A 14,380-nucleotide genomic window follows, 5' to 3' on the forward strand; every position below is an offset into this window, starting at 1 on the left:
GCCTTATATCATTTCAGTTCATTCTCCGCAATACCGCCTTTACTAAAATCAGTCCAACCACACACACTGCACACACTACAGCCCCCTTCATTTCTCTCCATACACACAACACACCCCTCTCACCACATTCTCAAAGCCATGTTCAAATCCATCACATTCTTGTTCATTTACCTCTTTACCACCTTCTTCTACCTACCAGCAGCCCTGCCCATTTTACCTGACCCGGACCCAGCCACCGTCCAGACCCAGACCCAGACCCTCCATCACCCCCCGCCCTCCCCACCCGCCACAATCCCTGCCTTCCCCGAGCAATCCGAGCTCTCTGGTTGCCCCCTCGACCTCTCAGAAGACCTCTTCCACGGCGTCAAATCGGCGTGTGGCTCCAAATCCCACCACAAACCCGACCCGAGTTCCTACGCAGATCAGCTCCACCGCAGCCGCTGCTGTCCTGTCTTGGCCGCTTGGCTGTACTCCGCCTACTCAAAAACCGGACTACGCGCAACAACCAAGGCGCCCCCTCAGACGACGCCGTACGACATGCCCGTGCTGCCCGATGACTCCGAGACCTGCGTGGACACTCTGGAGAAGGCGCTGGGCAACAGAGGCATACAACTGGGGAGGCCGAACGAGACGTGCGACGTCGTTTACTGTTACTGCGGGATCAGATTGCACCCCTTCAGCTGCCCGGAGGCATTCTGGGTTAACTCCCGCGGGAAATTGGTGGGCGGGGAGGCTGTGAAGAAGTTGGAAAGAGATTGCTTCAACGGGGGAGGAGGTGGTGGTGGGCTCGGCGGATGTTCCAAGTGCCTCAACAGCCTTCATTTGGTAAGCTAACACTTCATTTTCCCATACCTTCACACACACACAACACGCACTGATGAATTATGTGGAAATTTGGGAAAGCATGATTGTGGGTTTGTTAACTTTTGCACCGTGGAGTCACATGCTGGTCATTTTCCGAAAAGCAGGCGCTTTTGGCTTTTTCTGCTTCCTGCAATCATTTCTTTTGTGCGTACTTTGACACCATACTCGTGTTTTCTTGATATCTAAATCTTGTTTTATGACTTCGATTTGGAGGTATTAAGGAACTTTATTAAAATTAACTGCAAAAACGTCAAACAATGATTAATAAGCATTTGCAGTATTCAATTCCGACTAATTTAATTAAACTCATATTATATCATATTTGTTTTGTTGTTTATTGGGATAATGATATACTTTATAATAAAATAGTTAAGTTTATAATAAAACAGTTATAGCTTGCAAATTTTGTAAAGTTAAGATGGCAAGTCGACGCAGAAAAAAGTTTCCCATAATTGTCGCAAATACTTTAGTGCGTGAATAAATGAAGAAGTTTAGGTCTAGAATCCCAAGAAGACATCTGTAATTGTAATACCAAGCAAAATTTTACGATGGTCCGCGAAACAACCAAAACATCAAGTTAGTTATAGCACTAGTCACCGAAAAATAAATTAATTATAGAAACTCAAAAATCTAGCTAGCAAAAGACATTCAAGAAAAGGAAAACAAACTCAAAATAGAGTTGAAGACTATAATTTGCATCACAAAGGGACGGCCTTTTAAGCAGTGGCGAGACTCGGACTTGTTTCTCCATGACTCTCATTCTCTTTTGAATTTGATATAATGACTTGCATTTAAACATTCATTCATGTGTTTATTAATGGTGAATATATTCTGTCGTACGCGATGTGTTCCTTCAGCATAAAAATTGCACTTTGTGCAACCACCCCATCTGACATGATGCTTCTACTGCAAAACTGTATTGCAATTAACATATACATATCATGCGTACGAAATCTTCCCTTATGATGACGTAATATTTTTACATGTGTGTATTTGTTAAATGCATTACAAAATGCAATACTATCTGCAATAGAAAATTCAATTCGATTACACTGAATACAGATAGTGCCACCGACATCTGCACCTGGTTTCCTTTTACTGCTGCTTATTCTTTAAACTTTTTTAAATTTTAACTGTGTGACACATAATATGATGATATCATAAGAAGGAATACATGTTCCTAAATACAGTCCTGCAACCAATAACTTTATCTTCAATGATACACCTATCAGTCGGTATGATTACTAATTCATTTGATTTATTCCAAAAAATGCAGCTCAATGGGGATAAAGCTGGAAGAAATAACCAAACAGAGAGGACGAGCAGAATGCATAACCAGGACTGCGAGCTGATGGGTCTAACTTGGCTTCTCAACAAGGACCGATCTGCATACATACATACCGTTTCTGCTGTTTTGAGGGCTCTCATGATGAACACAGAAGAAGCATCCGATCCCACATTTTGCAGTCTCAACAGTGACGGCATGCCGCTTGCGGTTGATTCTTCAGAAATCAATAGTCAATCTTCATCAACAATTGTGGCGATGCGCCTTCATCAGTATTTTCTGCCACTTTCAACGTTGTATATGATTATTCTTTTCTTGTTCACTCGGTTTTAAGCAAGATAGTTCCATGTTATCAACTTCATTTGTTGTTTAGTATGCGGCAGAAACGCGTCAGTGTGCTTTGTTACTTTAGCTTAGTGCGCTTTGTGATTCCTTTTTGTCTTATGCCCTGTAAATAGACCAAGTTGGGCGTGGTTGATGTTAACCCGCTTCTGTTTCTACTGTTTTGAAATCAAAACTGTAGGTATTTTAATCCTTCTTACCATCTCTGTCACACTGATATGTGCGAGTTTTTGTCACTATTCCCAGCTTTCAGCTAATTTTTTAACTTCTTATGATCTCCTTATATTTTTTTAATAATATTTTTTATTTCTTTCAAAAATACAAAATTAACTTTGAAATTGTTATTTAACTACGTATGTTATAAAACTTTGGGTAAATTACAATAAATTATCCTGAGATTTGATATATAATTATAAATATATTTCATCGTTTGAAAAATTATCAATATTTTTAATGTTTTGATGAAATTATATATTTGGATGGAGACTTAAAACAGTTAATTTTCTTTTTATTGTGTTTTTTTTTTCTTCTTCTTAAAAAAATTATAAAAGAATGGATAATGTCGATGCAAAATTATAAAAAAATTGTCCATTTAATCTATAAAAAAATTATTTTTTTTAAATAGATAAAATTATAATTTATAATTTATATAATATTTGGTCATTTCAAAAAATAACAAATTAAACTAATTATTGAACAATTATTAATATTAATAAAATTTTCAAACAACAAAATTGATTTATAATTATATCAAACTTGTGGAGCTGGCTGTAATTTAGTCTTAAAACTTGAAAGAAGCTGAAGCTGGCAGCGAATCCTATAAATTCTCATCCTCTGCCACTCTCACTTTCCACAACACACACACAGACAAAGCAACCATCTACAAACCTACCTGAAAAGAAGCCAAACATGCCGCAGCTAGCAGAGACATACGCGTGCGCCCCATCCACGGAGCGGGGCCGCGGTATCCTAATATCCGGCGACCCTAAATCGAATTCAATCCTGTATTGCAACGGGCGATCCGTCATCATCAGGTATCTGGATCGGCCGCTGGACGTGCAGGTTTATGGAGAGCACGGGTACCCTGCGACGGTGGCGCGGTACTCGCCTAATGGAGAGTGGATCGCATCCGGTGACGTGTCAGGTACGGTGCGGATCTGGGGAACCCACAACGACTTCGTGCTAAAGAATGAGTTCCGGGTGCTGTCGGGTAGGATAGACGACATTCAGTGGTCTCCTGATTCGCAGCGCATTGTTGCCTCGGGTGACGGCAAGGGAAAGTCCTTAGTTCGCGCCTTTATGTGAGCCTCTGTTCCAAACGTATATTTTATGTGTGCATGCATGTAGGATTTGACGTCGTAAATTGAATTTTTATATTTAAATGTGCACGAATTTTTTAACGAAAGATGAAAACTGAAAGATACCGAGGTGGTATATATATGTCCGTTGAAGTTTGGGTCTGATACTGGTTCTAGAGCTGTTAAATTTTAGTCTTTTATGTGTTCTCGAAAATGGTTTGTTGTCAAGCTCGAAAATTTATTATGTTTACTTGTGTTAGAGTAGCTGATGATGTGAGTTATGGCTGGAAATTTCTAGATATAGATGAAGGTGGATAAGGTCAATCAGGTGGATATTTGGTTTCTTTATAGTTCTGCATGGGTATGCTGGAGCTCTGATTTAGTTTCTAATAGTGAAAGATGTTTACTTTATGCAGCACTTTCACAATGATTTAAATTGAAACTCTATTTCTGTGACCAATAGGTAAGCTAATTTTGAGTCAGTTTGACATCATATATAATATGGTTGATTGAGATTCTTGTCAACATCCTTTAGGCTGGTACTTATCATATAAAATTACATTTAGTTCGCATGATATCTGTATCACAAGGTGTGATGTTATTGATTTAAGAAATTCGAACAAAGAAGCTTTGTTCAGAGCTCCAACCTTGTCAATAATTTCTAAGATGCTTTCAAGAGGACTAATGACTCATAATGTCATTAATGTTTGTTAAGAAGGAGATTTCATATCTCCACTCTGACTGATCTTTAAAGCAAACAAAGTTATGCTTTAGTCTCTTGATGTGTGCCTGGCTTTGGAATCTCCACTTCTAATGGCCCTTCAAACATAATGAAATTATGCTCAAGTCTCTGGCTCCAATATAGTGCACTTGCTATGAATAACTACATTGGGTAATGTGACTTCAAAGTTCAAAGTGTAACTATAATAGATTAACCCAATAAGTTGCCAATACTTTCAAGAAAGCATTGGGGTGAGTCGAAATGGTTTCTTCCATGAATAATGGGATATCTGTATCGAATGCATCACTTTGTGCCTTATGTGCAATAAATCTACTTTGTTGAAAACTCATCTTTTTTCGGGTCTAAAAAGTTTTAAGATGCGTGGATCTTTTTTCTGGTGGAACATGTCAAACTCTGGTTATCCTAAAATTGAATTTTCTTGCATCTGCACCTGGCTTTCCTTCCAAATTTCCAATTCTGAATCATGAATGCACAATCTTGGATAACCCTCGTAATATTGAATCTAACCTTGGTATCATGTAGCAGCTTTAAATAATGTACTTTTACCATTGTAATATGAGCTCTTTTCTTGATGATTTTGAGTACTTTGTAACTAAGTGAAGATCCCTATTTCTACATTAAAGCGAGAAAGATGTAATCAGTTTGTCTCTTTCTTGTTGTCAGTCAAATTTAGAGCAATCAGCATTAAATAGTTGTGCGCGCTGAAATCAAATCCATTATCTTGTATGTCAAAAGATTAGGTTTGCCATACACCCTATGTTCAAGTCTTTATTATTGGAAAAGAGCATAATGCAGTGGTAACACTAAAATATGGCATAAAGATTTTACGAGAGCTCCTTTGTTTAGTATTTCAACAACGTCTAGGCACATAATTCTCCATCTGACTCTGTTTGCAGGTGGGACTCAGGAAGTAATGTTGGAGATTTTGATGGGCATTCAAGAAGGGCTTTAAGTTGTGCATTTAAGCCAACAAGACCATTCCGAATTGTAACATGTGGAGAGGACTTTTTGGTTAACTTTTATGAAGGGCCTCCTTTTAAGTTCAAGCTGTCTCACAGGTTTCTCATCTTTGCTATTTTACAGTATTGACACCTATTGTGTTCTCTATCCAACTAAACACAAAATCATTGAAGAATAGAATTTACTCCGAATGGACTGTATTAAGCTTTATGTGTTGCCTACCCAGTTCTTGAGTTGCTTTTAGCTCTTCTACTACAACCAGCATTACCTCTTGAATCTCCCAAGAGTTGGATATAAAAATATAATTGTCAACTGGCATACTATACTGACAAATGTCTATAGTTCCCCAATCTTCACAAAATATGTAATGGATGTGAAGTTTGAAATTCATCTCGTGATATGAAGAGTTGAGAAAACTTCTATATCTGGCATTTATAATAGCCAAACCTTTTAGGATCAATTTCTTTGTCAGAGAATGGCATATTTTGAGCGAATTTAATTATAGAGTATTATATTAGTTTTTTTGCTAACATTACTTCAAATTTGGAAAAATAATAATATTCCTATAGGTTGGTAATATTATATTGAACCAAAATCTGGAATGTAAAATCCTAATATTTTGGTGGTAATTTTGTTCTTTTTCCTTGGGAATCCGACTTTTTCTTATTATTCTTATTTCTTTGATCATAATTTGTGTTTTTATTGTTTTTAATGTTTTATCTATTATATTTATAATTGATAATATGTTTGTGTGGGTATGTTTAATATAAGATAAATATATGTTTATAGTTTATATTATGCATTCACTATATTCTATTTGATTTTAAATATATTGTATACATTAGTATAAGGGTAAAATGCAATGTAAAATACATAATATATAATATCTTAGATATATATGTATGACGAGAAAACTTTTGTTAATTTATCTGAACATGATTCTCATTCCTTTATTGTACATAGCATACCAAATATTTGTAAGGACATTAACTTATTTTTCTAATTATATACTTTAACAATTATATTCCCTGTATTAGATTCGATTCCCACCAAACAAATGGGTTTTAGTGGTAAACTCCAACGACCTGCTCCGGCTGAGTTGTTGAGAGACATACCAGTGAATTTCTTACACCACCATAACCAATTTGCTCCCTTCCCATCCTTATTCCATCAGTATTTATGAAATGTGCAGCTTTGCTAGTAGGAACTTTACTAGCAGCATGTCCATTCCTCAATACTCAGGACCTCTGGAGAACTCAAATCACTTTTTCTGGTTGTCTTAATATGTTCCAGCAGTCCAAACCTGTCTTCAGTTTGGTGTGTTCAGCAAACCTTGTTGAACCAACCTTCTCTAAGTATCCATTATGCACCTCATGGCTCTATGCTACTGAGGCACAGTTTGCTTTCCAGTCGACTCTGACACAAGTCGTGAGCCTACTTTTAACCTATTTTATATCTCCAATTTTGCTTCCTGTCAAAAAGAGCTAGCTATTTATAATCCAAGATTTTAGAAACCTAAAAAGAAGAACTAACTAAAAAGAAGCATATAATGGGCGTCATCTTTGCTTGTTATAAAATAATGTATGAATGAATATGATGATCTTAAGTCAACCACTTCATCAAATTGAATTACATACTATACCGAGTTTACAGAGGATAAGTGAATTCAATTCTACTGCAGTATTGGTTCATACTTAGCATCTTTTACTATTGGACCTTTATTTTAGTAATTGGTCTATTTGATCAGTAGTGAACAGAACGGGATTATTTTATCCCTGTCCACAAAACTATTGGTATTTCATAGTACTTATCTGCAGCTTAGACACATACCCATAATATAGTAATTTTGTCTGAGGAACTATTACATGCATATATAATACATATATGTATGCATGCTAAGCAATATCCATTGTCATGTCAGAAGTTTTTTCTTTTCCTCAAGTTTTCACTTTTCAATATGTTTCATGGTACTCTGGCATGCAGGGATCATACAAATTTTGTAAATTGTGTTCGCTTTTCTCCAGATGGGAATAGATTTATTAGTGTAAGCTCTGACAAGAAGGGTATATTATATGATGCCAAAACTGGAGACAAGATTGGAGAGTTGTCTTCTGAGGATGGCCACAAGGGCAGCATTTATGCAGTTAGTTGGAGCCCTGATAGCATGCAGGTAACCCTGACATATTTAATCACACAAGTGGTTTAGTTTTCTGAAACTCTTTAATCAATGATTACAATGCTACCACTTATTCTACACATAGGAAAAGGAAAACATGTTTATTTCCATTATTTGATTTGCTGAACACATTGCACAGCTTTCTACTCACAGCTCCATGGAACCTATGAATCCTCTTAGGTGAGTAACTTTCTGTGGTGCTTCCCTATGTAGTTAATGATTAATATGATAGTTGTTACACACATTGTTTCTGAATATCATTTTCTTAACATCAATAGTTCTTGTGATACTTTGGACATATCTGGTAATTTTAGGTTAATTTTAGCTGGCATGCAAGATCCTAATGCCAATATGAAATGGAAATAAAAAATGTTAAGGTCCAATACAAATATCTTATTGTAATATATAGATTTCTGGTATGAATGAGAGCCTGAGAGCCTGATTTGTTATTTTAGTCCTTCTGTCAAACACAAATATCTGCTGTCTAGTTATGTACGATTGATTTTGTCACACTTAAGTGCAATACAAAATTATGATTAACTGTAGTAATGCCTAGATTTCTGGAAAATGTCCCAATTTGCATTCATCCCTCTTCAATCAAAAAGTTGATTCCGCTGTTATTTTCTTTTTCCTTACTCTTTACCCAGTCAATACCAATTATGCCAAATTAAAATAAGTAGTTGATCACCTTTGTAATCTGTATGAGTGGGCGTGCATCTGTGTGCGTGATCATATAGATCTTTTCGGTAATTAAAAGGACTACCTACGCGTCTGCATCTGTTTATGCATGGATATTCTGTGTGTGTGTCAGAATGGGTAATGGAGGAGGAAGAGATGATGGTATATGGAAAGTATTGGAGGGCCTCTCCTGTCTAAATAACTATGCATGCCCTTTTAGTTAAAAGCATATTTCAAGTAGGAAAAGATATAAGCTGGTTGGTGAGAACCAACTTCTGATTAGAAGCGCATGGCGTGCCTAGGTGTACCGACTTTGATACTTCACATGCATTATGCATGAATTGCATGTTACGGAACATCATACACTATATGCATTGGAAGGTTTTAGTCATAATTTCCAGTTCTATTTGTAGAAATTAGTCAAGATGATGAATATGCATGTAAAATAATTGCTAAGTCTTATTCCAATACTGTTAATTCCATTGTATGATAGAAAAACTACGTTCAGCTGAATAATTCCTATTAAAGAATAGATTCATTCAACTTAATTTCAGGTGCTAACAGTGTCTGCTGACAAGTCTGCCAAACTGTGGGAAATATCTGAAGATAATAATGGAGTGGTGAAGAAAACACTAACTTGTCCTGGTGCTGGTGGAGTAGATGACATGTTAGTTGGTTGTCTCTGGCAGAATGATCATATTGTCACTGTTTCTCTTGGTGGCACTATATATTTGTACTCTGCCAGTGATCTTGACAAAGCTCCAATTGAATTTTCTGGGCACATTAAAAATGTCAGCTCACTCATAGTGCTGAAAAGTGAGCCGAAATTTATATTATCCAGCAGTTACGATGGCGTGATTCTTAAGTGGATTCAAGGTGTTGGATACTCTGGAAAATTAGAAAGAAAGGTGGTTTCTCAAATTAAATGTTTTGCAGCTGTTGAAGAAGAAATTGTGTCATCAGGATTTGACAATAAGGTTAGAAAATAATCCAAGGACATCTGTCCTTATATTTTTTGCTTATGTTAGTATGGTCTACCTTATCCTCTGCTTATCTCATGTTTACTTCATCTTTTGTTTGACCTAGAAGTTGTTCTACATTTATCAGCCCCTTTTAATTCATTCAATTCTAAAACTCATTTGTCTACAGAATATGCCTATCTCAGAGGACCTATCTTTTGGTCTATGTATGAAACGAACATCTTATTCTGCTTCTTCAGGTGGTAAAAGAATTATTTTGCCAATTCAAAATCAGAACCAAATATCTGGTGTTGGAGAATTATTAGTTGTTTGAGAAAGCATTTTTATATTTTCTTTCGCAATCACCTTCAGCTGAAACATGCCAGACCTTTTGTGTGCATGTGCAGTTTCATAAAATTATATGCTATTTTATGTTACTTTGGCATTTTTACTAATAATAGTACGGTTCCATATGGACTTTCTTGAAGAGAAGGTCACATGTTTATTCCAGTCTATATTATGTAAATCAAACTGCGCCATATATATATATATATATATATATATATATATATGTTCCCACAAAAAAATATGTCACTGCACTTGTTAATGCTTTGTTGTGCTCTTTTATCTGGCAAAGGTTTGGAGATTTTCTCTACGTGGAGACCAGTGTGGGGATGGAGATTGCATTGATGTTGGCAATCAGCCAAAGGACGTGGGTCTTGCCCTTCTTTCTCCTGATCTAGCATTGGTTTCAATTGATACTGGTGTTGTTCTACTTCGTGGTACAAAAGTTGTTTCCACTATTCAACTAGGATTTACTGTGACAGCTTGTTCTGTTTCACCTAATGGAACTGAAGCTATTGTGGGTGGTGAGGACGGGAAATTGCATGTGTATTCTCTCACAGGTGATACTTTGAAAGAAGAAGCAGTACTTGAAAAACATCGAGGAGCTATCACTGTCATTCGCTATTCGCCGGATGTTTCCATGATTGCATCAGCAGATGCTAACCGAGAAGCTGTCGTCTGGGATTGTGCTTCCCGAGAGGTAATAATTCATTACTTTTTATGCCTTGACAAGTTGGTCTTATTGAAGAAGTAATACCCGTATTTGGGTACAAACAAGTTGGTCTTATCAAAGGTTCTTTTGCATGCTGTTCCAAGTTAAATCCCAGATAGGAAGGAATTCAGTAATAGTTTTCATCATGATGTCCCAGGACAACAAGGTACTTGTTATATTTTCGCCTAGGACACATTTTAGTGCCAGTTTTTTGGAAGTTAAATATTGTTGAATGGGTTACTTTTGCTGACATCGGAAGGGTAATTTTTCACAAATTGTAGGCATGTGTTAGATTCAGGATTTTGGTGAGGTGGTAAATTAGAACTTTAACCACATAAACTAAGGAATCGGAATTCCATCCTAGGACTGATTACATTTAGCTTTATAAATTTGTTAACTTACATGACTGAAAAGAGTGTTAGAAATCGAATTCTTGATTAACTTCCAATTGCTTTATAGCTACATGAGCCCCTCCTTAAAAGTTGACTCATACACCAAACATCCATACCTTATTCCTTCATTGAAAATGAACACTCAAAAACTATTATGCAAGAGGGAAAGAGAAGCACGATCGACAGGGGCACACAACGGGCAGAATTTTTGCTCTTAGGCTGAGCTTGCCTTACTGCCTAGGTTATACAGGAATGGATTAGGTTAAGAGGCCTAACACATTTTTCCTCTTTTTCCTAATCATAGCTTGAGTCTTCGGGACTGTAGGTTTCCTGAACTAATTAAGGCCAATAATTGGGATCAGTCTTAGTTGAAGCCAGTAAAATGGGCACTAATATCCTAAATAATTTTGGAAAAAAGTTTTTTGTCTTCTCCCTCGAATGGGCTAATTCAGTGTCAATGTCTGACCTTTCAGTTCATTGTTAAGTCTGTAGTAGCATTACAACTCGTGAATTAATCAGAGAAACTAATTTGCAGTCTTAATAAACCTATGAATCATGGTTGATGTCTAGCAGATACAAACAAGACTAACATATATTTTATCTAGTTTCCTTATTCTGGTGCAAGTGAATCTCCCTTGTTCATAAACTTGTCGTGGTAACAGCTACTTGTATGGAGCTGGGTTCACTTCGTGGCTCAACGAACTGCAATAGGCCTTAGATGCTTCTGAACACTTTTTGTGAAAAATAATTATTTGTGACATATATTTTAGGACTAAGATATTGGGGGTGAAAAGGAATAGCATAAGTTGCAGTAGCAAGATTGATGTTTCTTATTCACTTGAGTTGTCTGCCTTTTCCTCGTTAGTCTTGCAACAAATACCTTCTGAACACCTGGCTTCATGCTATGCCAGTTGCATTTCGTGTTTACTGTTTCCTTATTTACTAATGTTCTACTTTTGGATAATGAAATTGATATGTTAAGCTAATCTTCAAATATAATTTAACCATTGAATCCTGTATGGTCTTCCACTATCCTAGACTCTCATTAAAGAACAAAACAAGCTATATTCAGAAAGCCATCCATCATATGAGAAGCACATTTTATGGAAAAAGAGAAGTAATAGTAATAAAAACTGTGGAAAATCAGAGTTGCATTAACAACAAGATGAATTCAGTATTAGTAAATTGTTTATCCTATTGAAAGTCAAATATCTGCCCATTAAATTCTGAAGTTCTTTTATTGCATCCTTGTTTCCATTGTTATCGTCTCCACGTACTTTTGCATTTTCCCATGTTGGCTTGAGTGATCCTTGGTGTTTCTGTCTATTATCTCACCTTTTCTTCATCTATACTGTTGTTGTTCTTGTTGCATATAATCTATCTATATTCACTTTAGCGTGCATATTTTGTAGGTAAAGCTTAAAAATATGCTATTTCATACTGCTCGGATAAACTGCTTAGCTTGGTCTCCTAACAGCAGCATGGTTGCCACTGGATCACTCGACACATGTGTTATCGTGTATGAAGTAGAAAAGCCAGCAGCAAGTCGCATGACTATCAAGGGAGCTCACTTGGGTGGAGTTTACGGATTGGCTTTTATTGATGACGACAGTGTGGTTAGTTCTGGCGAGGATGCTTGCATCCGTTTGTGGAAGGTAACACCGCAGTAAGGTCTAAACTTTGTTCCTTATTTCTGATTAATGGTTTCATGTGAAACTGGAACAAACACGACTGGTATGCACGAATGAGGAATATTAGTTTCGCGAAAACTGGAGATGCCTCTTTCTGTTGTTTCAGTATAAAGGCACGTTCAACTCAATTTCAGAATTATAATGACTTGCTATTCATAGCAAGGGTTTGAATGTTTCCCTTTCTGATTCCATTGACAACGATTATGACGGCCTGCTCGATACTACCATTGTGAATGGTACATGTGAAGAGATGGTTTCAGGATTGGGCGTCTTGCACTTGCTCGAAGATCAGAAATTAGTATAGCACTTTTTACCCTTTTTATTTTGCCTTTCCAGCAGTTCTATTTATTCTTTTGGTTCTTTTTGGAAGGACTGCAGTTCTTTCTTGGCCTTGCATTTGTTGTTTTTCAACTGTTTTGAGTGTTTTGTTTCAGCTTTGTACTACCTACAGCGGAGCTTATGTTGCCTGGAATTTTTGTAGAATGAGTTAATGAATACTTTGTTAGTATTTTTTTTTTTTTTTTTGATTGATTTTCAGACATTACAATCATTATATGTAAGTGTAGGCATGAGGTCCAGATGGCTGCAATTCATGGATCCCAAGAATGATAGTATGTCCGTCGTGACCACATTGAAAACAAGTCATACATGGATAATGACTCTTGTTTTATGTGGTGCAACTTGACAACTTGGTGCACAAATCTCGTGGGTTTCAGAGTTTGTACTCAAAACACTTGGGCAATTTGCACCATATTAATAAGTATCCTGCACCCACATTCGCATCCGCATCTCCTTCCTTCCTTCCTTCATTAGGTATAACTAAAATAACCAAAACAATAAACTACGTACAAACAGCTACACAAATACCTTCATACATACAACTAAAATTGAAAATTTCTATCAAATAAAGAATCCTGAGACTTCAACCTTGTCGTCGAGACATACACTTTATTGGCAATTTAATCAATATTTAGCAACCCAAGAAATTGAGGTTCTGATTGCGTTGAGAAGTATTAGGGTTATGGGCCTTCACCTTCACGTGTAGACCTCTTTGTCAAAGGATGGACCAAACGGTCCAAACCCCAACAACTTCAATGGACCTACTTCATAATTGCAAGACAACTGACTCACCCTATTAATTGTTTCACAAACCACTTGCACTGCCACTGTAAAATCAAACCAAAATAAATATTGAGGATATTTATATTTATATTTTCTCATCTATAAATTATTTTTTGTATAATTATTGAAATCAGCCATGACAGTAAAAGAGTATGGATAGTTTGTATAATGTGTTGATGTTTTTGGGAAAGTATGTATAATTTTTCAAAAAGTAATAATGTTTCGTGTAAACGATATTGATGTTTCTGATGAGTGCTTACACATATTTTAAAAAATACGTGTAGTTTGTATAAATAAATCATAAATCAAAAAATAGATGTTGATCATTATTTCTAAATATTATCACATACTATTTCGTAAATATGTGTCAAAGGTAGAGATAAATGACATTAATGAGGCATCCTACATTGGTATATACGAAACATTATATAGGTTATACCTTATTAATTATGTCCGATTTTATCCATACGTTAAAGATTCGTATGTACATATTATATTTATCTAACGTATGATCAAACGGTCTAATTTAAACATCTTATTATTAGACATAATTGATTATATTGCACTTAATATATTGGAATTATAGATCTACAATTATCTCAGTATGTCATACCAAAAGGAATAATACAAGATTAGAAGTCAAGTTCTGTTTTTATCCCTTCAAGCCTAATAATATAATAAAATTAACCTTAATTAATGCTAATCTTATAACTCTAACTGAACAAAGATACATTTTTATCCAGACAACACCATATAACTAAGTAAACAACCTATCATCAATTTCGGGCTCTTTATTGTTCTAAATTTAATTTCG

General features: G+C 36.0%; 2 protein-coding genes across 2 annotated transcripts; both read left to right on the top strand.

Annotated features, from left to right (window-relative positions):
* LOC105166674 (GPI-anchored protein) lies at positions 1 to 2,690 on the top strand. Its single transcript, XM_011086118.3, has 2 exons — positions 1 to 825; positions 2,141 to 2,690. The coding sequence occupies exons 1-2, from the start codon at positions 139 to 141 to the stop codon at positions 2,480 to 2,482; spliced, it is 1,029 nt and encodes a 342-aa protein (XP_011084420.1). The 5' UTR covers positions 1 to 138; the 3' UTR covers positions 2,483 to 2,690.
* Positions 2,691 to 3,264: 574 nt separating this feature from the next.
* LOC105166683 (transducin family protein / WD-40 repeat family protein) lies at positions 3,265 to 12,952 on the top strand. The gene is made up of 6 exons (XM_011086130.3): positions 3,265 to 3,792; positions 5,428 to 5,589; positions 7,475 to 7,661; positions 8,900 to 9,322; positions 9,942 to 10,349; positions 12,166 to 12,952. Exons 1-6 carry the CDS (start codon positions 3,401 to 3,403, stop codon positions 12,421 to 12,423), a joined length of 1,830 nt encoding a protein of 609 aa, XP_011084432.1. The 5' UTR covers positions 3,265 to 3,400; the 3' UTR covers positions 12,424 to 12,952.
* The last annotated feature ends 1,428 nt before the right edge of the window (positions 12,953 to 14,380 follow it).

Source organism: Sesamum indicum, linkage group LG1 (assembly GCF_026168435.1).
Source record: "Sesamum indicum cultivar Baizhima isolate 11 linkage group LG1, ASM2616843v1, whole genome shotgun sequence".
Classification (NCBI taxonomy): domain Eukaryota; kingdom Viridiplantae; phylum Streptophyta; class Magnoliopsida; order Lamiales; family Pedaliaceae; genus Sesamum; species Sesamum indicum.